This window comes from Lemur catta, chromosome 11 (assembly GCF_020740605.2).
Source record: "Lemur catta isolate mLemCat1 chromosome 11, mLemCat1.pri, whole genome shotgun sequence".
In the NCBI taxonomy this organism is placed as follows: domain Eukaryota; kingdom Metazoa; phylum Chordata; class Mammalia; order Primates; family Lemuridae; genus Lemur; species Lemur catta.
The window spans coordinates 34,408,354-34,436,128 of record NC_059138.1 but is presented as its reverse complement, the minus strand read 5'-3'; the positions used below and the strand labels follow the sequence as shown (position 1 = coordinate 34,436,128).

General features: G+C 39.0%; 1 protein-coding gene across 2 annotated transcripts in view; it reads right to left on the bottom strand.

Moving 5' to 3' along the window:
* Positions 1–992: 992 nt before the first annotated feature.
* The window catches only part of IMMP2L (inner mitochondrial membrane peptidase subunit 2), a 1,016,843-nt gene continuing 990,060 nt past the window's right edge, over positions 993–27,775 (bottom strand). For both annotated transcript variants that reach the window (XM_045565136.1, XM_045565137.1), the window contains exon 7: positions 993–1,653. In XM_045565136.1, coding sequence (XP_045421092.1) covers positions 1,534–1,653 — 120 coding nt within the window. In that variant the 3' untranslated portion in view covers positions 993–1,533. The remainder of the gene's footprint in view (positions 1,654–27,775) is intronic.

Genomic DNA, 27,775 nt, shown 5'->3' with positions numbered 1-27,775 from the left:
CATGACTGTCAGACCTTCTTGTGTTTCAGCAAGTAAGGGTCAATACTCTTATGCACTAAATATTTTATCTGTAATCCCAGGGGATGCACTGTTCCAAGAAGAAAAAATATATATAAGCCTTGAAATAGCAGGTAAGTATTTGGTAAACTGCAGTTAAAAGCAAGAGTATGAAGTTCCAGTTGGGGAAGAGAGGAAATGGAATTGAAGAATTGAGACAGGCAATGAAGATCCACAGAAGAATTTTGAGCAGATCTGCTTTTTAAAAACAATTTTGACCAACATTAGTACGTAAGTGCTCGTGGATGTTTGTTGAATGAGCTATTGTGATGCTAATACTAAATTGTTAGTAGTAACATATGCTCTTAATATGCATGTTTTTTGCTATTGCTCTGTTTCTGTCAGCTAATAATGGGTTAGCACCCCATTTGCAAGATGGCTAGTCATTATTCTGGATCTTGTCTGTTAATGAAACAGAAGAAAAAGAGAACAAATGAACAGAGGGAATTGACCCAGAGGCTTTGTTTCTATCAGCACAAACCTCTAACCAATGGGAGAAAAAAAGAAGAAAGGCTTCATAAATACAGACGTGTGTGCAGAGAATTTACCTCCTTATCTGCACAAATTACAGAATCTGTTATTCTACTGCTACTCCCCTCTACAGGTGATATCTGTATTACAGACACGAACACTGAAAAATCATTGGGGGAGGGAAACCAAACTTGTTGATCTAGAGGGAATTTTTTCCATTTCACTCAGAACTTTTTACCAAATAGTGACTGACTGCTGATAAATGGGTTTATTCATTGCAAACAGGCATGAGATCATTCAGAAGTTTTGGATCAAAAAAGGGCCAAAAAGAAAGGTTTGATTTTATGGCAGTATTGATACAATTGGTTCTCCCATACTCTAATTTCTTACTTCCAGAAGAGATAACATATTCCTCATGAATGGATGTACAGGCTAAATGATAACTAAACACTCAAAACAGGACCTGTACAAATCATTGTTTTATTTTAACATCGTAGTTTATTGTTGTTTCTAATTGGCAATTACATTGTAGATACTGTCAATCACAATATAATTTCTATCACTGTATATATGTTTCTTTTTGTTCGATCTTAACAGTAAATGGCAAATAAATTATTTTCATCAAATATTAATTTTCAAATTTTTTCAGCAGCAAGCACCAAAATCAAAACCCAACAATCAACAGAATAAGTATGCATAACAAATAATCTCAAGGTTATCCTCATTAAGACATATAGGTACAATATTTTCACATTCTCAAAGGTCTATATATTTTTGGAGGGACATCAAACAATTAGGTATTAAAATTTAACAAAAATCAGGTGCCATTTAATACTGTAACATTTTTAAGGGTTTTAACAATACAGATTTTAATGTGATATAAATGTTTCTTACACAGCATCGTACTGTTGTAAGTTTTCTCTTTTGGAGGTTCCTTTTCTCTATCCTTCTTCCAGTAACTGGAAGTTGGCTTCCAATGCCAACAGCTCGGGTAGATCCATGCAGTCATTCTTCTTCACTCTGTACTAGTAAGCGCTCTGGAGGAAGAACAGATTCCAGTTTCCGCCAGCGCTCTGGAGGCCACAGGATATGTGTGGCATGGGCATGCAGAAGTCCCAGGGAAACCTGAAACCATGAGAATCATGGAGAAAGAAAAAAGAAATAATTTTATAATGATGATTATTAATATCTTAAAAACAAAATTTGATCCAGGTCTGACATTTCACTGAAAGGTGACGATGATTAAAACTAGTAAACATGGGCAGAGAAGAATAAATGGCGGAGTGGAGGTGACCTCCTGGCTCTCTGCTCCCAGAGAGGGAGGTGAAGAACTCAGATGGCTACACAAAAGTGGATTACTCTCCCGCAAGAACAGCGTTGTGAAGCTGCAGAGAAATAGTATGGGACATGCAATGGAGGGGGGAAAAAAAGGTGAATGGGAGATACAATGGCAAATTCTGGAAAGTACGAGCTAAACAGCAGAGAACAGAGTGTGGGACAGCCGTGCTGGCCTGGTCAGCGAGGGATCGCAGCGGGATCTGACCCACAGGACGACCCCTGGCCCCCCACTGACCTCCACACCCACTCTGACCAGGACATGCCTGAAGTTGGTGCCCAGCTGCGGCACAAGACGGTGGGCTCTGTGGGGAGGGGACAACGGCAGGAAACATCTTGAACTCCCCGGTGCTCTGTGCTGAGACTGCCCTTGGGTCAGGGAGGGACCGATCTGAGTGATTACTTACCGTGACCCCGAGAGGGAGTGTGGAGACAGGCGCCTCGCCTGTGGCGCTCAGCAGGGCCAGAACAAAGGAGGTGGACACTGAAACCGGGGATCTGCCCCTGGAAACCGCTGAGGCTGAGCCGGCTCCGGGCGGGACAGAAGGAGCAGGACTTTCTGCCCGGCAGGCATGAGATTGCGGGGCTGTGACACACAAGAGACTGCGGGTGTCCTGCTGATTCAGCCCGCTGAACAGGCACCTGCCAACGCCTGAGCAGTCACCCCAGGTGCTAGCTGTCCGCGGGTGGGCAGCTGCCATTTTGGGGTCCAGAACTCGGATGGTGCAGCGTGGTATGGTTGCGGGTGGCACCCCTCGCCCAGCCTGGAGACATTTGCGCTGGGTGCGGCAGGTTCTGCCCTGGGAGGTGGGGAGAAGCGCGAAAAGCCCCTTGCTCTGTGTGGCTGGCGTGAATCCCCTGGACATCTGCGACCTGTTGATTCTGCTAGCCGGGCCTGTGTTGGTGGGCAATCTTGAGTACGTCCCTCCAGCACTAGTTCCCCAGTGGCGGGGAGCCCCCAGCAGTGGGGTCCCTGGAAGCTGGAGCGCTCAGGGGTCAGGCAACACTCTGCCCCTTGCCCAGCGACTCTCGTGCAAGGCGTGGCGGGCTCCGCCCTTGGAGGTGGAGACATGGGAGTATAACTGCCTGCTCTGTGCAGCTGGCGTGAGTCTGCGGGATGTCCGCGACGTGTGGATTTGGCCAGCCAGGCCTGTGTGTGGGGGCGATCTTGAGCGCTTCCCCCAGTGCTAGTTTCCCAGCTGTGGGATGCCCCATCAGTGGGAGCCCCAGTGCTCGTGCACTGGGCCGTCGGGCAACACCCCTCCTCTGGCCCGGTGACTTTTGCAATGAGCATAGCGGGCTTTCCCCTTGCAGGTGGGCAGAACCGAGAAAAGCCACTTTGCCTCTGCAACGGGTATGAATCTGCGGGACCTGAACCCTGTGCAATAATTGACAGCCCATTGACCCCGCCCACCAGACCAGCTTAGGTCACTTAATAACAAAACTCTAGGGCTTGCTAGCCTCATCTCCACCCAAATAAAGCAAAATATACATTTTTCTCATCAGCTCATGGAACTTTCTCCAAAATCGACCACATCCTAGGCCACAAATCAGACCTCAACAAAGTTAAAAAAAATAGAAATTGTACCATGTATCTTCTCAGATCATAGTAGTATAAAATTAGAGATAAATTCCAACAAAAATACTGACCACTTCACAAAATCATGGAAATTAAACAATCTATTGCTGAACAACTACTGGGTCAAGGAGGAGATCCAAATGGAAATCAAAAGATTCTTTGAACCAAATGATAATGGGCACACATGTTATCAAAATCCATGGGATACAGCAAAAGCATTCCTGAGAGGAAAACTAACAGCATTAAATGCTCACATCCAAAATACAGAAAGCTCACAAATCAACAAACTAATAAACCATCTCAAGAAACTGGAAAAGGAAGAGCAAATTAACTTTAAACCTAGCAGAAGAAAAGAACTAAGATCAGAGCAGAACTAAATTAAATTGAGAACAAAAGAAATATAAAGAAGATCAATAAAACCAAAAGTTGGTTTTTTGAAAGGATAAAACTGATAGCCCTCTTGCTAGATTGACAAGAACTAGAAAGGAAAAGACCTTAATAAACTCAATCAGAAATGAAAAAGGAGAGGTCACTACAGACATCATGGAAATACAAAGCATCATCTTTGAATACTATAAAAATCAATATGCCCAAAAGCTACAAAATGTGGAGTAAATGGACAAATTCTTAGAAACACACAACCTCCCTAAGCTCAATCAGGATGACACAGAATTCCTGAACAGACCAATAACAAGCACAGAAATTGGAGCAGAAATTAAAAATCTTCCATAAAGACAAAGTCCTGGACCACATGGGTTCACAACTGAATTTTACCAAACATACAAAGAAGAACTCATACCTTTACTACAGAAACTATTTAACAACATTGAGAAGGGTGGTATCCTCCCCAACTCATTTTACAAAGCCAGTATCACCTTGATACTAAAGCCAGGAAAGGACAAAACAAAACAAGAAAACTACAGACCAATATACTCATGAATATAGATACAAAAATTCTCAACAAAATCTTAGCAAATTGAATCCAAGAGAACATCAAAAAGATAATTCACCATGACCAGGTGGGCTTTATCCCAGAGATGCAAGAGTGGTTCCACATATGCAAATCTATAAATGCAATTCACGACATAAATAAAACAACCCCATCAATAAACAGGCAAAGGACATGAAGAGAACTTTTTCAAAAGAAGACACACTCATGGCCAGCAAACATATAAAAAAACCTTCAACATCTCTAATCATTAGCGAAATGCAAATCAAAACTACAACAAGATATTACCTAACTCCAGAGAGAATGGCCTTTATCAAAAAGTTCCAAAACAACAAATGCTGTTGTGGATGTGGAGAGATTGGAACTGCTGGTGGCATTGCAAATTAGTACAACCCCTGTGGAAAGTAATTTGGAGATACCTCAAAGAGCTAAAAATAGATCCATTTGATCCAGCAATCCCACTACTAGGCATCTACCCAAAGGAAAAAAAGACATTCTATCATATAGACATCTGCACTTGAATGCTTAGAGCAGCACAATTCACAATTGCAAAGATGTAGAAACAAACCAACTGCCCATCAATACATGAGTGGATTAATAAAATGTGGTATATGTATACCATGGAATATTACTCAACTACAGAAAACAATGGTGATCTAGCAGCTCCTATATTATCCTGGTTAGAGACTGAGCCCATCCTTGGAAGTGAGGTATCACAAGGGTGGAAAAACATGCACCACACGTACTCACCATCAAACTGGTACTAACTGATGAACACTGAGGTGTTCACATGGTAGTAATACTCACTGGGTGCCAGTCAGGTGGGGAGCATTGGGGGGGGGATAAACCCACAACTAATGGAAGTGGAACACACTATTTGGGGGAGGGACACGCTTGTATCCCTGGCTTGGGCGGGGCAAACACATTACATGTAACCAAAATGTTTACACCTCTACAATATCCTGAATAAAAAAAAATTAAAAAAATAAAGCATACCTTTAAAGCAATGACAAAAAAAAATAGTGAACACATTTTGTAGCCATTGACATACAAAGAAAAAAATAGTAAACACTTAGAGCATTTTTCTAGGGGCCATATATATGTAAACTCCTTTAATCCTCACAAAAACCATCTGAGGTGCATTCTGTGATTATCTTCCTTTTACAGATGAGAAAACTAAGCGCAGGGAGGTTAAGGAATTGGCCAAAAGTCATAGAGCTACTGAGTGGTGGAATCTGGCCTTAGGGCCAAGCAGTCTAACTCCAGAGTCCACAATCTTAACCACTACTATCAGTTGCCTATACACACATAAATCTGGTTTACAGTCTCAGAATTTCCTACGGAGTTCCTAGTATCTCAGAGAGACTTTTCTTTATGGACAAATCATAGAGACTGGAAAAAAATATACTTTGTGAAAAAAATTGTCCCACCTACTGGATGAGCAGCAAGAGTTAGGTGTGAGACTGGGTGGGCTGTCTCCATGGAGAGTACACTGAGCCACAGGGAACTAGTACGCAAGGAGAGAGGTGGAAAACCAAGGGAAAGCCAAACAAGGTGGGATGGGTAGGGAGGGAAACGAAAAAAGTATAAAGATCATGGCAGATGGTAAAGAACCACCATCTGCAGAGATAAGCAGAGATCCCACAGGATGGAAGAGAAGGCAAGTGGGGAAAGTTTTCCTGGAGCATTTAAGGAAGCCCTTAAACATCTTAAATCTCTTTCAATACATCAATTTCAGCAACCAGGAGAATGTGGTAAACTTGTCTAAAATACAGATCAAAGTCACACCCTCAGGGATTACCCTTGAACAGGCCAGAGGAAGGGCCTGGAAACCCGTCTTTTCTTGTTTTTACTAATAGATAATATTTCAATGGTATTTAGAAGCTTACAAAATACTTTTCTACTTAGCACATATTTTCTGAGTGCCAGCTATAAAACAGATTACGTGTCCATTTTATTTTCAAATGTTTTTTCTATAAATTAGACCTTCACAGAAATTAACATAAAACATTGCTTTCATTGAAGCTCTTCTATTTACTATTATATGCATTCAAAAAATCACATTTTTTAGGGATTCAAAGCAGGAGCTGCATGTAGGGAAAGACTTCTAAAAAGATAATCAGAAACACATTGTTCAAGAAAAGAAGAAGAAAAACAAAAGGAAGAAAAAAAAAAAACCATTCACAACAACTTGAAATACAAACAAAAATAGCCCAAAAGGGAGCAAGAAGCCCATGGACTCAACAAAGGATTTTTTTCTTCAACTTGTTATTTTGAAAATCAAATCTAAGAAGATTTGAAAGTGTAGTGCAAGAAACAGCTCCATCAAAAATCACCACTTATTTACATTTTGCTACATTCATTTCTTTCTCGTTATATGTATATGTATACCATATACATTTTTTCTGTATTGTATGAAAGTTGTTGACATCATGCTGAATTTATCCCTAAATACTTCAACATGTATCTTCTAAGAACTAAAACCTTTTCCTGTATGAACACAATAGCATTATTATACACCAGGTATTTATTTAATACTGATACAATAATATACAAGTAATATACAGTCTACATTCAAAATTTCCAGTTTTCCCAATAATGTCTGTTATGGCCACTTTATTTTTAAAATTTAGAGTCTAATAAAGAATCACACACTGCATTTGGTGGTCATTAGTTTGCTTCAGTTTACATTGTTTAATTTGCCTTGTAAAATGTCCCACATCTGGAATTGCTTGATTTTTTCTCTCATGAATGCACTCAAGTTAAATGTTTTTGGCAAGAATACAAAATAGTTGATATTGTATTGATACTGTATTGTTCCCTCTCCATCACATCAGGAGGCACAAAATATTGGTTTGTCCTATTGTGATGCTAAATTTAATCACTTGATTAAGGCGATGTTGACCACATTTCTCCACTGTAAACATATCTTTTTCCTTTTTTAATTAATAAGCAATCTATGGTATATTTTGAAATAATGTGTAAGTATCCTATATGTCAACACATTTCATCTAATGATTTTAACATCCATTCATGATGCTCTCCGAATCAATTATTATATTAGAGATTACAAAAATAGTGATTTTCCAATTCTAATATTTCTTTTTTTTTATTTCAGCTTATTATGGGGGTACAAAAGTTCAGGTTATATATATTGCCCATGCCCCCCACCCCCCCAAGTCTGAGCTTCAAGCGTGTCCATTCCCCAGACAGTGAGGATCGCACTCATCATGTAGGTTTTATATTTATTAGCTGTCATCCTTCTCTAAAAAAGTGCTTTCTCTCTCAACACCAACTACCTCTATTTTAACATCAAGGATTTTTTTTTTTTAAGTCAAAATCTGTTAGCATTTGTTTGGTTGGTTGTTTGAGGCTCAGATGTCCTAAGTTTGGCCAGAGAGAGGGAACTCTGTGTGTACTTTGGACATGCCACCATCAGTCTTTAAGGACTTCCTTACTTTTTGGCATCACTAGCTGTTGCAGGCTTACCTTGTACTTTATACCTGTCCACCTGAAATCAGGCATTTCTTTTAAGTGCCTTGGTTTATTGTAGCAAGGAATGCTATTAGAAACCAAGATTTGGTACTAGGTGTGTTCATTGTTCCTGGGGTATCAATAATATTCTATGCCATTTCAGGGAATAAACATAAACAATCCAGCAACACAAGGTTCTCCTAGACCGTCCCCATTCTATGTTTTATCTCCTGTCTCCCAGAGTGAGCATCCTGGCTTCCCTACATTAGCAAATCTATTCACTTTCACTTTCCTAAAAAAACACACAGAATACTTTCAGGGTAACTATACCATAACCACTACCAACAACAAATTTGCTGAGTAAAAATCAAGATTTCTTTGCAATTATTTTGGGTCTTAAAATACATTTCATTTTAAGGGTGTATTGGCAGAGTCCTATGTACAAAATTTGAATCAATTTTTTTTTTCTGCCCAGCGTAGTTATGTTACCATTTGATACACAGTCAGTTTCTTTTTTTTCTATTTATAGTCAATTTTAGAGCTTGCTTATGTTATTCTTTTTTTATTCAATTTCATTTTTTAATATGTAATTATTTACATGGTTCTCTCAAGTCAAAATTATTTTTAAAGGGTGTGGTAGGCAGAATAATGCCTGCCCCCCACCTAAGATGTCCACATCCTAATTGCCAGAAGCTGTGAATATGTTATATCACAGGGCAAAGAAGAATTAAGGTTGCTAATTGGTTGATCTTAACATAAAGGGAGTTTTCTGTATTATCTCATGGACCCAAATGTAATCACAAGGGTGCTTAAATGGGAGAGAAGGAGGCAGAAGGGTCAGATTCACAGAGATCTGAAGATGCTTCTGGCTTTGAAGATGGAGAAAAGGGCCAGGAGCCAGGGAATGCAGGTGGCTCTAAAAGCTGGAAAAGTCTAGGAGAGGGAGTATCCCCTAGAGCCTTCAAAGGGAATGCGGCCCTTTTGGCACCTTAATTTTAGCCCAGTGCACCCACCAACTCGCACCCCACCTCCACCAGGTAACAGATTCCTTCAGTTTCTGGTTTAACGTTCCTGTGTTTCTTTTTGAAGGAAAAATAAAAAGCAAATATACATACACGTTCTTATTTCTTTTTTCTTAAACCAAAGGTTGCATGCAGTGCAGTCTCTTTTGCATCTTGCTTCCATTCTCAACAACGTATCCTAGAAGCTATTTCCTATGGCTTCACAGAAATAAAGCCCGTGCTTTTGTAAAAAGCCCCTCTCCCACCTCGCCCCCAGGTGATTCTGCTGATTAACCCAGTTGGGGAATATAGATCTGTACTTTCCATTTAGCTTCACATCCAGAAAAGGTAAACCTAACCAACTTGAAAGAACCCCTTGAATATATTCCAGAATATCCTAAGTAACTATTCCAACCATATTAACTGCCAGGAAGTACTTGCCTAGCTCTAAATCATGTGTTATACAGCAGTTTTTTTTATCTAGTTTTGTTCTTGTCTGGGCTTAGCTGAGTTAGAGAACAGCTGGTCTCCATTCCCTCCAAAATAGCCGTTTTTAGACTTGATAGCCGCTACTCAGTTGTACCTCAAGCCTTTATTTGCTTTTCCAAGATGTTTAACTTTTTTCATGAGGGTGATTTGCCAGTCTTTTAACATGGCTGAACTCTTGCCAATATATTTGCTTGCTTGCTTAGTTTTGGAGCTCAGTTTTGGACACAGTGCTTCAGTTCTGTTTTTTAAATCAACACTCATTTCACCAAAACTAATCTTATAAGTCTTTTATTCCAAACACTGATTAAAGACACTCCTCTCACGTCCTGAAAAAAAAAAATTCATCTTCACAATTATGAATAATGGTCAAAATCCTATCAGATGGGTAATTTCAATATTGTTTAAAGCATGATACGAGAATGCAAAATTTCTTTTTTTTTTTAAGACTGAGATTAACAGTGAGAGAGAGAGACTATTCTCTCTCTTAACTGTCTTGCCATGGATCTTTATGTTTTTATTGATATGTCTATAGACATGCAAAGAGTATAATGAATATGGAAAGAAATAAAAATCTAGAAATATGTCAATTTTAAGATTAAAAATTGTGCTTCAGGTACAGTTTTGGCTTCCACACCTGCTGTATTAGTTAGGGTTAGCCAGAGAAACAGAACCAGCAGTGCGTATATATATGTAGAGAGGGAAAGAGATGTATTTTAAGAAATCAGTCTATGTGATTGTGGAGGCTTGGCAAGTCCAAAATCTGACGGGAGAAGTCGGCAGGCTGGAGATTCAGGAAAGAGTTGCAGTTTGAATTCAAAGGCTGTCTGCTTGCAAACCAAGAAGAGGTGATGTTGCGGATGTCATCTGACTGCAATCTGCTGGCTTGTTCCCTCTTGCTCAGGGGAAGTCAGCCTATTATTGTTCCATTTAGGCCTCAACCGACTGGATGAGGCCCACCCACATAGGGCAACTTTTTTTACTCGAAGTCCACTGATTTAAATATATATCTCATCCAAAAACACCCTCACAGAAACATCCAGAATAATTTTTGGCCAAAGATCTGGGCACCATGACCCAGCCAGGCTGACATATAAAACCAGCCATCACTCCTGACAAATATAGTCCTCCTCCTCCTCCTCTTTGCTTCCTCGGTGTTACACATAGTGCATGCAGGGCAGGGTTCTGATGACTTACATGAACTGACTCATTTATTAATAATTCTCACACTAACCCATGAGGTAGGAACTATTATTGTTTCCACTTCACAGTTTAGGAAGCCTAGGTACAAAAATATATTTTTTGAGCTGAGACTCAAATACATGATCTCTGGCTCTAGAATGTTTATATCAGGATGACCGTATAATTTATCATCCAAATGAGACACTTCTGACAGTCAAAGGGGGCACTATTTTAATTAAGTCAGGATAATAAGAACAGGACTGTCTCTGGACTAATCAGGATATGGTTGCTCTAATCATAATGCTTCTTGACACTGCTAGGTCCCACATCCTTTCCTGAAAAAACTAGATTCATCAAAAGTAAATGCACATGATTACAGGCTGAATCGTGTCCCCCCAAATTTATGTTGAAGCCCTAAGCCCCAGTACCTCAGAATGTGACTGTATTTGGAGACGGAGCCTTTAAAGTGGTGATTAAGTTACAATGAGGCCCTAATCCAACCTGACTGGTGTCCTTATAAGAAGATATTAGGACACAGAGAAACTGCAGGGGCACGTGTGCACACAGAGGAAAGATCATGTGAGAACACAGCAAGAAAGTGGCCATCTGGAAGCCAAGGAGAGAGGCCTCAGAAGAAACCAAACTGCTGACCTCTTGATCTGGGACTTCTAGCTCCAAAACTGTGAGAAAATAAATTTCTGTTGTTGAAGACACAGAGTAAACTAATACATGCACAAAGAAAAAGGAACACTGTGTTGGAAGTCAGGTCCATGTGATGTCCCAATACTTACTCAAAATAGGGGAACAAAGGAACATGTTGAGGGAAAAAGAAAAACATCTTTGTTATTAAAGAGAGAGAGGGAGAGATGCTTAAGCATATAGAACCCTTCTAACAGGCTAAATGCTTTGACCAACCCACCCAACATCTTATGGAACTTGATGCTCCCCTCTCCCTACTCACTTGTGTCCTATGTGTGACTGTGTCTCCTTCAATGGAGTCACAACATTTTTCAGGGATAAGGAATCTACTTTTACATTCAATTCTAAAACACAACAACAAAAACATATTAAAGGAACCACTGCAAATCGTTAGCAGATCACTGTATCTTTAGTATCAAAACTGGATGAGAAAATAGGTCTATCTACAGGTATTAATGAGCCTCTTGCAATAACACTGTTGCCCCTAAGGGAGAATGGGGGGACACCCAGCCACAGATGGGGAATCAATGATCTGGAACATGAGCCACCAAACTGTTCTGATTGTGTAACCCATCAGCAAAAAGTTTCAGAATTCACCCAAATTATTTATTTTAAAATTACATATATAATTAATAATGCATAAAATCAAATGTTAGTAAAGCTCAAATTCTGAATTTTTAGATACAAATAGAAATTCTAATACTTTTTTCTTGCATCCAGTGGATCATGGTACATACCAAGTGAATATTCCTACTCCCTACTTTACGGATCTCTGCTCTAGGAAACACCAAAATTACTGGCTGGAAAAGGATTCAGCCTTATCAGTCAACTGGTTTGTTTTGCCCACGTAGTGCCAAGGAACCACATGGACTAAATTTACACGGAATTGCCTGCCTTTGATTGAATTGGCTCCACGGAGAAGTTGTTTTGGCATCTGGTAGACACAGCATTTGTGAGCCCAGCCCTTTCCTTCAGATGCCAGGGAGACAGGTGTGTGTTGTTCTGGTCCCCTCCGCCCCCTTTCCGTAAACCTGCAGTCTACAGAACACTCCTTCATTTCTTGGCTTCAGGACACCCTCTCTTGAGGAAAGGGCTTACAAGGACAAGATAAGGACATGCAAAAGCAAAAGAGTCCTGAAGTGGGATAGAGAGAAAAACACAGGAAAGGAGGTAAGGAAGAAAGAAAACACTTAGTGGGAGCAGAAACCTTTTTGAAAAGATGTTCAAAATGAGAGCCAGGGTTAGAAGAGGATCAGTGTGAGGAATGAGATGAAGCACAAAACTTGGAAGTTCATTTGATTAAAATGTTTTCTAAGTAGGAAAAGCAATCTGCACTATTAGCAAATAAAATCTTTTGATGAATTTACTTAGCAACATAAGGAGAAATTTCCACATAAAGCAGTAGTCAGATGATATTTATTCTACAATATTAAATTATCTACAATTTTGTTTGAAAGGCAAATCAAACTGGAACAATATCCAAAATTTGAAGGATGTGGTTCTAGAATAAGCACTGATTTCTCAATGCTTAAAGAAGTAAGTCGGCTTTCCTGCATACTTCTGATTACTGCTGTCCTCCCAGTTTGTAATCTTCCTCAGACCCCTGGAGCTCTCCTGGAAGACCCATTCAGTCCTAACTCTCTCATGGAGTCCTTCCCAGCCACTGCAATTCATATCCATTTGTTCCTGACCACTTGAATCAAGGCCTAGTGTTAGGTCTCCCCAAAATCAGGTTCTTAAAAAAGTGATCAAAATATTTGTGTTAAATATATAAAAAATAAATGTAGTACAACTCTACTCTTCTTAACCTTCCACCTTTGGCCCCAGGGGACTATACAGCTACAATCCAGTGTTTTCTCTTAGAATATATAAGTTTGGTGGTGAGTGCTGTGTCTATGACCCCTCTGGGACCATGATCAATATCTTCAGGTCCTTGTTTAAAAGGAGAAACCCATGGTTCAGGCCTTGACACCTAATTCCAATGAACAAAATGAGCACAGTAGCGGCACATCCTTTAGCAGGCTCAATTCTCTCATAGTTTCCCTCCCCCTAGGTGCACCCCTATTTTGTCAGAAGAAGGACCCACTCCTCCCGGCCCACTTACTGCAAGGTTGCCACATCAGAAAACCAACTTTCTTCTCATTGGTTTACTTACTTCTAAGTTCCCTTTATGAGAACTGGGAAAACATTAGTATTGGGTTAATAAACGTATCTTTCTTAAAGGGGCAAAGTTCAATAATATGGGAGCCAAAACATTTGTGTGGCTAAGTTAGCAACAACCAATGCAAAGTAATTTACTTTCTTACCATAGTTCTTACAACTTTAAAATAAGTTTTAAATAAAACTTAAAATTTTTAAATAAATTTGATGTCTCATCTTTTAAAATGAGATAATCACAAATGAAACTTTAAGAAATTGCCTAAGTGTAGCAAGATCATGTAATTCAATACCTAAAGTGGGACATCTAAGAGTGAAAGGGATTATTAATAATTATACTGGAACAACGAGTGTAAACCAGGTGGCTTTAGGATATACGGTTATCCTACCTATGTGTTATCTCATTCTTTTGACACAGTGAACATTTATTAACTATTGTTATATTCTGAATGCATTACATATATAATACGTTCTCTCTCTTACATTCAACCTGCAGTATAGATATTATTTCCATTTTGCAAAAAGGAAACACTGGTTCAGAAACACTAAGTAACATGCTAAAGTTCATAAGGCTAGTAAGTGATAGAAGCGGGATTGGAAATAGGCATGGTTCAAAATTCATGCTGCTCTCCACTACGATGGGCTGCTTCCCTGCGATATTATTTAATAATTTATGTTTTCACCTCTATAGCAAGGGTCGGCAGACTTTTTCTGTAATGGGCCAGACAGTAAATAGTTTATGCTTGCCAGGCCTTGTGGTCTCAAAAGGCAGCTGCAGACAACATGGAAGCGAATAGAAGATTTGTTCCAATAAAACTTTATTTATAAAAAACAGGCAGCAAGTTGTATTTGGCCTGAGGGCCATTGTTTACCAACCCTTGGTCTGTACTGTAGACTCTACAACATCTCTGAGTGCAGAGGCCGTGTCTTACTGTTTCTATGTTAGAAATTAATGCAGTGCTTCAAACAAAATTGGGAACTATCTGTCAGAAATAAGCATTTATGGAAAGAGTGAATTGATTAAGGAGGAAAGCTTAAGTCTGGGAATGCTGTATTTTATTATCTGGGCACCACAGACATTCCCTAACCTATCTTAAGAAAAACATCAATAATTCTTTAGAAAACAACATTAAGTAACGTGAGGGCTTCCACAATCTCTGATGATGTGCCACATGGGTTGACAGTAATTCACCAATGAACTGTGATACAGTCTCAAAAGAAATTTTACAAGGTACAATATGGAATCTAAAACACATACACATGTAATGCATGGATCTCAAATTTTCATGTTTGCTACATATTCCTAAGAATTTGTTTTCCTATTTTACAAAGGCAAAGAAAATTGGTCTGCATCGCCTGTGGTGACTATCATCTACTTCCAAGAGAAATGAACAATAAGAGGGAGGAGAACAACTCATCACAACTGATGTACAGTCTCGTAGGGTGGGTCCCAGGTAGTTATTTAAGTAACTGATCACCAGTCTGGCTATTTGTCCTCTTCCCACACTAAAATTTTCCAGAATACAACATCACTGCCAGTTTGCTCACAGTGTTAGCTGGGGAACCCTTCCTGCTAATGCACTGGCAAAGTGCTCCAACTCTTTCTGGATTGGGGTCCTGGAAAGGGGGACTCTGTCCTTGTAACCACTGTTGAGACCAGGGCTGGGAGTGGTACACAGAGAGTAAAGTGAGGTCACTGAAGAGAAAGGTGGGACCTCAGTCACAGCCTCCACTTTGCTATCACACATTCAACACGATGCAGCAGTGGAGGGGGCAGCCCCGACAGTGAGGAGATGCTGCCTTTCTGCTCCCGCTTCTCTGGTCACCATATTTTGCTCATTTCAATATTACACATCATCAACAACAACAACACTAAAGGCACAGATTTACAAACAACCTAGAGACTAAGAAAAAGAGGGTGAGAAGAGTAAAATAATTCCTTTAATAGACAGCATAACATTGAGCTTTCTTATGGATACTGGCAAAGCAGATGCACGGTCTAAGTGAGTCAAATAGAATTAGAAATAAAGGCAGGCAACAACAAATGTCACATGGAAAAATGAGCAATTGCAGTGTTTAAAAAATGTTACCAGGAAGATATTTTTTAAAAAAATACTAAAGAATAGAAATGATGCTACCTACTTTATTTTTAAATATGGATTAACATATCCAGATTTGAATGTTTCATCAATAATTTTTGATAGAGTAGACAAGGTTCATAAAGAGCATTATTAGCCTATCATCCTCCTACACATTCCCAAGATGCTTATCTACACAGCACACTGAACAGATAAACACAGCTCCTGATGAACAAAATTTGTACAGAAACTGCTTCCATTCTAAGTAAGCAATAACTGGTGTCTACTCAGAGATAAATGGATAAGAGCAAAGCTTTGGTTTCTTTAGGTGAATGAGGTACAGGGGCCTCACATGCTAAAGAATTATGCAGGAAGTAAACAAGAATAGCATCAAAACTCCTAGTATCTAAGCTTTGGTGGTGGTGGCAGGGGAGAAAGATAGGTAGAGATGAATAGATAGATACAGAGATAGCAACGGACGAGGGGGAGAGGAGGCTCTGTAAAAATGGAGAAGTAGGTTAGGACAAAGAAGAAGGAGTCACAGATAAGGAAAAAGGCACAGAGGCAGTGGTTGAACAACGGGAGAGCTTTCTTAGTGGGGAATGAACTGCCTCCATTTCTCCCTCTGGTATCGCCATTATGCAGAGACCTTAGTAGCAGTGACAGCTCTGCAAACAAGTCACCATGCAGAAAAATCCCGCATTGTTCTCTTCCTCCTCCCTGATCTGACAAGAGTGAGGATCTTTGCACCTAGGAACGTTTCCCTTAGACGAGAACGCCTTCCTTCCTAAAGATGTAATACAGGTTCACAGTACCTTACCGGCAATTCCAAAATCTAAAGATCTCCAAAAAAACAAAAAAATTAATAAATAAAAGGTGTTTTGTAATCCTCTAGTAACAGAACATGACCTGACCTGAGCTGTTATAAAATTATAGTCTGTATTTATTTTGCAGAGTGTGCCAATTCATAATTTTGGCTCCAGAAATATTAATATGCTCAATTATAGGAGCTGTCTCAGTCTCTGATGGGATTCTGTTACATATGGTATAGACATTGTTTATACACACAGTTTACAGACACTGATATCACCTTTCCAATAGCCAAAAAGTTTGGATTCTGAAATACATCTGTCCCTTAAGTTTTCAGATATTGCATTGGTATCTTCAAATACACCCAAAGGTGAATATTTAGCAAAGAGGATAAATTTAATCAGATTTATAGGCTCCATCCTAAGTGGGATGGACACCGTGCTAGATGTTGGAGGTATACAGAAGATAATAAACATGACCCGTGTCCTCTAGGACCTCATGATCTGGTGGGAAAGACAGATGTTTAAACAAAACACTGACCTACAATATGACATGCTAGACATACAAAAGAGCCAAGTGCCTGGGAGCAGAGGTTGTGGCCCTGCCTTGGGAAGGCTCCACTGAACAGATTCATCTAAGCTGGCTCTAAAGGATGCCAAAGACTTCACTCTCCTAAGGGCAGATCTTCACCCATGGTATCCCCTACCAGAGTTTTATCTAGAACATTCTCCTAATGCCCCAGTAATTTCAAAGAGATAATGTGATAGGTTGATACAATGCAGTATTTTTGCAACTGAAAAGTAAAACCATATGCTTCACAAAAGATTCAAAATGAGAGACTCTCTCTTTTAAAGGCCTCATTCTAGGACAAGTGTTTTCCTTCATTACCAACAATTTTAACTTTAATCATTTCAAAGCAATTTTCCTGTTCAAGACTAAGCTTTAATCAGAATGCATTTTCAGGTCACTTCATAGCCTCTTCATGATTCTCTCTAGATAACTATAGAATCATGCATAATCATTCTAGTCCCCCCAAGACACCCTCAGTAAGTAGTTAGTTCAACATTTTATGCAAAAATAGATACAAAACAGGCCTCTAGGGGTATCTTCAGCTAATTTTCATAAATTAATTTCCCAGGATTAATGTTTATGCACCAGTCTCTTTACCACATAATCAAATCACTGGAGTTGAAGTGGTCTAACTCCTTATTTTGCAGCTTGATTAAGCAGGTGATGAAATACTTGAATATAATTTGGATAGTTAGCAACTCACAGTATTTACAATGACCCAAGGAGGATGGGTGACATTATAGACTGATGCCTCATTGTTTACTTGTTTTCTTTCTAGTAGCTGTTGTCCCACAAGCTATTTTTATATAGGAGATAAAACAGTTCATATAAATACATGAGGAGGGAGGTGTAAAAGTTTTTATTGTTGTTGACATTGTTTTACACCATATTTAGACCAACTGAGCAGGCAGCTACTGAGGCAGATTAGAATGCCATTGGTCAAGAGAGGATTTGGGGTGACAAGGTAACTGATATTCATTGCCAGCCCTGCTGCTATGTTGGTTGCAGCCATTCTTTTACTGAAGTTACCTCTGTTCATTTGGGTGGCTGTTTGGCATCCAGCCTCTCGCCTCTCTCTTCACTTCCCCTCCCTCTTTTATTGCTTATTTCAAAATAAAAGTGAAGAGTGTTAAAAAATAAACAACCAGGAACAAGAGAAGATAAATAAAGGTGACAACTACAAGTGTCAAGATATTTGCCAATGAATAGCACCACACCTGGTACTCAGCTATTGAGAGCCAAGTGAAGAAGAGAACATGCTAACTTACACTGCTCTTATATGAGAGGAAACTTCCAATTTTTTAAAAGGAGCTAAGTTTTTCTCTAATTAAATTTTTACAAGACATTTCTGACATGGTGTCTAGCAGAGGACACTCCAAGGATCACAACGGACAACATCCGTTTTGGCTTCCCCAAAAAGGCAGAAGCAGAATTCAAGTTGCTGGCAATTTGGTGAATGTTGTTTTGCAGGAGACCAAGGTGACGTAGTCTTATGTATAATCTTCTAGAGATCGAACTTATTCCAACGATAAGAACTTACATTACCTGGAGACTTGGATAAGCTGTTTGTGGCCAGAGATAATTCCTGATCCCAAACTTTTGCTATACATCTGCAAGTGAATGATGAGCCAGAACTCACCCTGGAATGATACCTCAAGTGGTCAGAGATATAATGGGTTTTTAATTTCCATCAGAAGCTTACCAAAATTCAGAGAACTATGTTGCTAAAGAAAAAATAAAGTATAATAAAAGGTAATTGAAAGAGTTGTCTTAACTCCAGCCAAACTGGCTTCACTAGAAGAAATAGATCTAGCTTCTAGCAGGTGCTTGAAGTTTTAAAGGTGCACATGATGAAGTAGGTTGCACTTGATTAAGATAATTACAGGCATGGGCATGGCACAATTGGCACCACCAGTCTTCACAATGGTTGCATGTCTGTGCAAGTCTGTGACAGTGAATGCCCTCTTCCACTGCCTATTCCCCAAGCCCAATGGCCCAGATATTCCTTTTTTCCACTCCTAGCAGCTAAGGGGAAGTACCTGATCTGGGCTCAGCCAATCAGATACTCGCATCTGGGCCTATGAACAAGGAGAGAGTGATTTGAAGACACAGAAACAGAGACATGAGTTCCAGGAAGTGCCTAGAAACATCAGTTGCCATCCTCCCTACCCTGGTCCTGTGGAGAGGCATAGGGTTGCCCTATGTTGCTAACTGTCAAACTCCCAAGCCTGGTTTTCATCCCCATTTATTTTGCAAACTATCCAATATCCTTCTAATGACATCTTTTCTGCTTTAATTAGTTAGGACGAAAAAGACAAAGTCAGAATGGGTTTGGGTTGTTTGCAACCAAGATGACCGATTAGTTCCCCACTGTGAAAATACTGGTGAAAGAATAATGTCCATAAGGAAAATGAGAAATTAAATCTAATTCCCAGTTCTACAGGTGGGAAAACCAAGGCCCACATATGCTACCCAGAGTCACCCATTAGTTAGAGCCGGGATTCCAAATCTAGTACTGGCTGTTAGTGCAGAACCCTTTTCACTACACCTGTCAGTGAAATGAGGTGTAGAGCCCTGGAAATTGTAATATTTGGCAAGGGGCCCTGTATCGATGCTTTGTAAGCCTGCTTTTACCCTAGGGAAAAGTGAGGTATTTCATTTATTGCAGAAAAAAACCAAACATGGCACATTAAGGTTTGTACATGGCCATGCCACTCTGTTTGGAAACTACTGCTGACTTGTAGCAGCAGGACATGTTACAAGCCACTGGCTGTAAGGAATGCTTGCTGACAACAACAAGGAAGTCAGTGCTTATTACAGCAACATGGTCACATCGATGTGCATAAAAGACCCTGGAAAATACAGAAATGTGGAAAGACTCCTTTTACTCAACACAATAGATATGTAAAGGCCTACTACAGGCAAAGCACAGGGCAAGATGTTCTAAATCTACTGAGATGTATGAGACATAGACTTTCACCATAGGAGCTTATAATTCAGAGGGGAAGACAGTCGTCATAAACTTGACCCATGAGAGGTGTTTGGCAGAAGTGGAGAAGTGGAGGTTGCAGGAAATGAGAATAACCTGGTGAGTAATACATGCCATTGAAGGATCAGGAAGAGAGACAGGTCCTAACCTTTAACTGGGGGAGCCACCTCTGACTGCAATCTATAGAATGGGGAAAAAAATGGCAAGAAAGTGACCAGCAAGAGAACAATCAGGAGTTTTTTTGCAATGGTGCTGATAAGAGATATGATCATGTGTAGGAAAAAAGGAAAGAAACATTTAAAAATGAAATCCAAATTTCCTAGTATGGTATACACAGCCCTTCATAAATGTGCCTCCTGTTTCTCATTTCTCAGCACTCCTCAACTTGTACCCTGGATCACTGTTACACCTCCTTGAAAATGCCTTGCTCTCGTAGCTCTGGACTTTTGCACATACTGTTGTTTCTGCCTCCTGGAAGGCTCTGCCCTGCTCTTTACCTGGGTAGCTCCTCTTCATCTCTCCAGACAGTGCTTACGTGCCCCTTCCTCAGTGAAGGTTCCAGGTCTTCTTCCCACTTTCGGCAGCCCATGAATACTTATAACTAATATTTATTATACTTGGTAGTGATGGTCTAATTAGTTCTTTCTATTACGTGTGGGCATGTAAGTGTGTCATATTCCAAATACATGGCATAAAAGTACAAAGAAGCTCAAAAAATCAGTTTGTCAACTGATTAAATAAAGGAAACTACAGAAAGGATGTAGGTTAGATACAACTTGGCAACTGATTGGACATGGAGCTGAGAAAAGAACAAGGTATGGAGAGGACGGCTGTTTCCCACCTGACTGGAAAGATGGTAATGCCATTAACAACCCAGGGGTTACAGTACAAGGAGCAGATTTGGGAAACGATGAGTTCAGTTTTGGATTATTCAATCTGAGGTTCCTAGTGAACGCCATGGGAAGATATCTTGCATGCAGCTGAAAATTCTGGGCAAGAGTTTAGGCAAGAATGTGAAGTAAAACTTAGAGATTCAAGAGTTACCCAGTTGCACCCATGGGAATGCACATGCTCACCTAGGGAGAAGAAAGCAAGACTGCTACGGATAGACACCTAGTGGGACATAGCATTTCAGAGGCAATGCAAGAAAGCTATCAACTATGTGCAAGAATCAGTAAACTTGTTTGAGCAGTAACACATACACCTCTAGACCAGAGGTCACGAGACTTATGCACACGTAGAGCTGTACTGCTCAGCTTGGAAAAAGGAGAGCACTGAGATTAGGCACAACAGAATAAAGCAGTCAAAGATGAGGGGAGGAAATGGTTGTAAATCACCTTTAGGACTGCCGCTTTTCGTTCTTTTGATTAAGTCTTAAAGAACATAAAAAGATGCAGATAAAATCTCTTACAACTCCGAAAATTATGTTCACATAGTGTGGTTATACATCTGCTTATATGCCTATGACTCATGTAGACTAAACATATAATGTAAGACAACTCAGCAGATTAAAATATCTCTTCTAATGGAAGTGTTTTGTTACTTTATAAACACTTTGTTTTTAGAAGGGTAAATGAAATGCTTTCTAAAAATTTTAGCTGAATTTTAAATGAATTTCATAACCTCTTAGTACCACTTTGGTCAGAAAGAAACTGTGTCTATGTGAAACAAAGACGCTACCAAAATGGCCAATATGTACCATGTATGAGAAATAATTGCAAATCTTTTACTTTAAATATTATGATCTGTTCACTTTTTATCAGGTTAACCACTAAGTGAATTAAAGCAAAATAAAATAAATTTAAACTATCGTATTAGATTTTTGCTACTTTTATTATTTATGAAGAATCTAGCTGCCTCCTGAGAAGTCATCTTGTTAGTAAAATACAGTTTGAATAATCAACAAAGTAATGCCACTGTGATCATGTTAAAAGTATACTGGTTCAATGTCAGTCCTAATATTGATATTAAGTTCTTGAATATATAGACCTCATTGTTGTTATGTTAGGGAGAATGAAGTTAATTGAGTCATTTCGGCTTTATATGCTTTCTATTGCCTCTGTGATTTTTTTTTTTTATTTTGAGTTCCTACAAATAATAGTTATCTTGCTTTAGTACTTTGATTACAGTAGTTAATTCAGAGAAATCTGCTGAGGGTTATTCAACATTCAATCAATAACATGCTGGCACAAGGCCAGGGCTCGGATGCTCTGTGAGATACTCTCTCTTCCATATACTTAAATTGCTAAGAGTAATAACATGTAGTCTTTTGATTCTCAATGTGCCAAATAATTATTGTCTAAAAGTTAATAACAGATTAAAGTTAAAATTTATAAAGAGATATGTGTTTCATGACAAAGATAACATAGTGGGAATAAAATAAATACTGGTAGGATTACTGTGAACCAGAAGTTCCTTATGGCTAACCATGGACTATCTGTGTGTAGTTTATTTACAAAAAAAAATTATATTTCAAATTGATATTTCCTCAGGTAGACTGAATAACTGTAAATCATATTTCTTTTCTCTGTGTTGGTTATGTATATGCCAGAGAAAAGGCTGATCATTTTAACAGTAGCCTAAGGAAAATATGGTAACAGAGGCAAATTAATTTTCTCAAAGCAAAGTTATAAATTATTTTGAGATTATCCACTGCTATGGATTATAACAACTTTACTCCACTGACTCATAATTTAGTGGTGGCTCTAATTTATAAATTCTCTTAATGTTTTCTAAAACAATTCTGTTGTGTAATATATTTAGATTGATCTTGGCCATGCATAAGGCTGAGGTTGACTGTTAAAACTCTTGATGCTTTACTGGGCTACGGATAATGTTAAATTGTCAGGGCTCCTGTCTGAAGAATAAAGTATGCTTAGCCTGTGTGGCCCTACTGCTCAATGGAAACACTCACTGCCTCATGGAGAGAAAGAGAGATTTGGGGTGAGGATGAAAGTTTCATATTTCACACTCCTGTCTTCATTCATGCTCTGTGCTGTCATCAATCCGTTTCCCTACCAAAGTGAAATGGAATATGGTATGCATGTAACACCACAAATACAATCTGCCCTGCCTTTGGATGAAGTCTTTTCACAAAAATTTTTAACTATATTTAACCCACTGCATCCAGTAATAACTAGCATAGGAAACCACAGTTCCAAATAGTTTTCCTTTTTCTTCAAGTTATTTTTAATTTTTTTTTCCAGTTGGCTTCTCTATGTCTTCTTAAACCTGAAAGACAACTACTTCATTACTTCAAAGAAATTTTCACTCGGGTTGAGGGTAAAAGAGGATGTCTCAATCCAACTCATTTATCAGTCAAAGAGAACACCTTCTCTAGTCATCAAAAATCCTGATAGTTCACTATCAATAGCCATAGCACCCATGCTCCTGGAGCACCAAGATATTAATGTATAGATAGTCTAAGGAAGAGGAGTCTGCATGCAGAGAACACAGGCTTTTGGAGTCAGAAAACCCAGTTGGAATCCAGCCTCTGAAAATTAACAACTGTTTCATATTTATTGTTACTTCACTTATTTAAGTCTTACTTTTCTCATTTTCCAATAAGAGTAACAATATCAACTCTGTAAGGTTGCCACAAGAATTAAACGGTGTAGTTTGCAGAGCTCTAGCATGGTGCCCCACAGAAAGGTACAGATAAAGTCTGAGGTACTGCACAATAATAACAAACAAAGAATAAGGTGTTAAAAATATCTGCAGTATATCATAACCCATTGTTAACTGTTAATAGTGCTAAATTAGGAGTTACATCTTTGAGAAAAATTGTATTTGGTTAGCTTGTTGTAACTGGTTTACAATGTTCATCATAAGTGTAAAACGATTGCAAGAAATCTTGTCCCAGTAAGTATTCTTCTTAGAAAATTTATCTATAATAGCAATACAATATGATTGCTGTTATGTTTCATTTTTTGATACAGAGACAAACTTTGAAGGAGCTTTTCTATGTACTGAGATGAGCTCAATAAAAATGAAATCCCTTGGATTAAAGTAACATCCCTAAGAGACCTCTGCCTCTGGTAGAGGCATTTGCAGTAATGAACAAAAAAAGAATGGGAGACTCCACTCTTGCTTTAAATTACATGTATGACAGATCACAAAGAAACTGCTTTTAGTTAAATGAGTAATATTTTCTTGATTTTTCTCCCCGCTCTTTAATACCAGTTAAAAGGTCCATTGGAAGTATGAATTTTCTTAGCAAAATAACACTGCATTATAAATGGTGCCAGCTTCTGACTACTGACTCATTCCTTAAGTCCTGCTGGCTTCGTTTTTGCTATTCAACAGAAGTGCATTCTTAAAAATCACCAACACCTCCAGTGGTTTGTCTTCAGTCTCCATTTTCCTCTGCAATATTGCTCACGCTAATCAATCCCGGCTAAAAAGCCCTCCGTGGTTACTACCCTACTTCTCTTCCTGTACTCTGAACACATAGTAATAAAGTTTTGCTGACTTATGATCATCCACATTTCCTAAATGTAGCTATATTTCCTGAGGTTTTACCTTCTCTATTTTTCTGCCCTCTTTGTCTTCTTTCCCTTAGTGAACTCATCCATTGCCATTGTTTCAACTCCTACCATGCTGCCAATAACCCTCAAATCCATATTTACAAGCCCTAACCTTTCTCCTGACCTCCAGAGCTGATTCTCAGAGGCCAACAGGACATCCCCAACTAGGGTTTCCTCCTAGTCATGCAAACATGGCACACACAACACATCAGTTCATCTTCGGTTCCCTCAACTGAGTATCATGCCCTGGCTTCTTGATTTTGGGATCTCCCCATACCCCAATTTAACCTGTAACCTCAGGGCAATAATTGGATTGTCTTCACATCACCATCCTCATATCTAATTAGATGTCAGATTCTTTATTGCTTGAATTCCTCTGCTCCTTCCATTCCCACTGCCCCTCATCTAGGCACCAGTTCTCACTTCTTCCTCTCTGAATGAACACGGTAACCTGTATACCAAACTCTCCACTTGCAACCTTGTTTGGCTTCAATTACTATGCAGACTGGTACCAGATTAATTTTCTAAAGCTTATCTTCAATCAGGTCATTCCCATGATTAAAACACTTCAATCACTCTTTACTTTCTGCTAACATAAGTAAAAGATGCATAGCTTGGCATTCAAGAACCATCATAATAGTATACCAGCCTACTTTTCCATTCATCTCTCTGGATATCCCTCTACCATGTAACTTACACAAGCTCCATACAAGTTCTCCAGGTTGACTTCAGTGCCCACCAAAGTGTGAGAACTACTTCACTAAACTACAACCAAAAGGAAATGGTCACAATTGTTGCTTGGTTACTCTGTATTCATGACTTTACTCCTGCTGTTCCTGTAAGTATTCTTCATCACCATCTCCCCAGCCTCATCTACTTGTCCTTTAATATCCAGCAACATTTCCCATAAAGCTCTTTAAAAATGACTGTCTTCCACCTTCAATTCTATATATCTCTCATTGCCTTATTTATAGTTATTTATATGCCTCATCTTCCCTACATACCTGTAAGATCCTCAAATGCAGAACCCATGTCTAATTCATCTTTTTATTTCTCCAATTACTAAATATAACATTTTATCCATAATAGGCACCCAACAAATACCTTCTTCATAAACAAAATGTTATAATGGCATTCTCTTAGACAAAATCAGTTTAGGAAGGAACCTCTAAATGTTCATGGCTGACAACACGGACCTCTGCATTAATTTTAGCATTAAATATATTCCATAACAAATGGCTTTAAAATTTAGATCTAATGACCATAGAAATGTACTTTAAAAGAAGAAATTTTAAAAATTTTATAGTTTTTGATGAAATTGTCAAAGCATGTATACATAAAACAGTTTGGGCCCTAATTTATCAGTTTAGAATTTCATGTACCACATATGTGGTGTAAGTTCCCACTATACACCTTCTTTTTTTCATGGGAGGCTTTTTTGTTATTGTCATTCAGAGTCCCAGGACAAATTAAACTAGCTACTAGTTTCTTTGTGCCTTGGGTCAAGTTTGCTAGTTGGCCTTTCACCGAGGGGTCAGCCCTTGTAGGGTCTAGGGCAGGTTTCTGTCCCAGCACCCCCTTACCCACCAGCTCACACAGTCCACACCCCCCACTGTATGATGCTGGGGACATGTACCTCGTCATAATCTTCCAAACTGTGACAGCCTCACATCTTGAGCTTACCTTTCTTAGCTTTATGTTTTCTCTACATACATTTTTTCTTATGTTCCTCTTTATATTTTATTCAACACTTTTAAGCATTTATGGAAGGAGGAAATTTCACATTAGTTCAGTGTGCCATATTGATGGAATCTTCACATTTCCTTTAATGTTGTTAGACTGCTCTTGCAATTAATTGAAAAAAATCCCTTGATTATTAAAAATGGGCTCTACTAAATATAATAACCACATTAAATATATGGACTGTTAAATAGAACAGCTACGTTTGATTTTGGGAGCTGAAAATAGTGTTTTATTAAAGAAAATAAATCTCAACCCTTGCTGGTTATTTAAGATTTGTTATTTTATTTTTTTGGTGTAGATTATAGCCGTGGGTATAAATAGCTCTTTCTGGGAGGCATTACAACTCAGAGCAGTTTGAACCGGTGTGAAAACAGCTAGAAGCAGGAAATCAAAATATGGCTTATTCCCACGAAAGGCAGGGGATTCCACTAGACATTGTGTATGTCAGTGTGACTGCTAACTAGAAGGGCATTAGTGATCACTTTATTAGTTGCTACTAATCTTCAACAATTTAGCAGTACAGTGCAGAGAAACCAGCACAGTTTAAATAAAGGGCTAAGAGCAGTGTTTTTCAAAATACAGTCTAAGCCATCTACACATGAATCTCCCAGGGTGCTTATTTGAATCTCCATTTTAAACAATCTCTACTGGTGATGCTTCTCTACATTTAAGCTTGAGATCAACTAGTTAAGTGTATAAAAGCAACAATTTTGGTGAGAAAATATAAATCATATCAAGAGAATTGAAGTTACATTTGAGACAAGGAAGAATGAAAACCAAGGACAACTGACGTGAACTACAGGATATCTATTAAATTGTCTACTTCTTAAGAAAAACAGGAGTTTTGTGTGCCCTAATGTAAAGTGATCTCCCAGGTATAAGAGAACACAAAATAGAAAAATCTCATCTATCCCAACCATTCTAGTCTGAGACACCATCACATTTTACCAGGACTATTCCATTAGCCCCCTAATTGGTTTCAAATATCACCTTATCAGAAAAGCTTTCTATGTTCTCCACATTTAAAATAGCACCATCTGATCACTCTCTGCTCTCCTTACCTTGTGCTACTTTTCTTCATAGCACTTATCTCCAGTTGATATGTTACATAGCATAGGCTTATTCATTTGTCCTCTATCTATATTTACTCGCTAGGCTGTAAAACTATAAGAACAAGGAGTTTGCTTTTTTAACTGCTGTATCCCAAGTGTCTTGAAGACTGCCTGGTGCATGTAGAGGCTCACCAAATACTTACTGAATAAATAAATGAAAGTGCTTAAGGAAGTCCTCTCTTCCTTCTGGCTTACTAAAGAGAATGGAGGATTTCTAGAGAGAACAGGGGGAAAATCCAGAGGGGGAAAAGCCAGAAAGAGACCAGAGAGGAAGATGCCTTGTGAGTGTGGAGGAAACCAAACCAGCGTCATGAATTTGGTATGAAGAAGAACCTCACAGCAAAAGGAAAGCAAAGAACTTTGAAGCCCCTGGACCTCTTGTCCTGAAATCAGTTTCTTGTAACAGAAGGTCAAACTAGTCTTTCTGGAGGAGTAGCAGCAGCTATGCTAGAGGGGAGGCTCTGGAGACTCTAGCAAGTGAGAGGTAACAAGGTTGAAGATAGAGGCTTTGCTTCTGAGAGAACACAGGGGGACCTTCATCTTAATCAGGTGCTAGT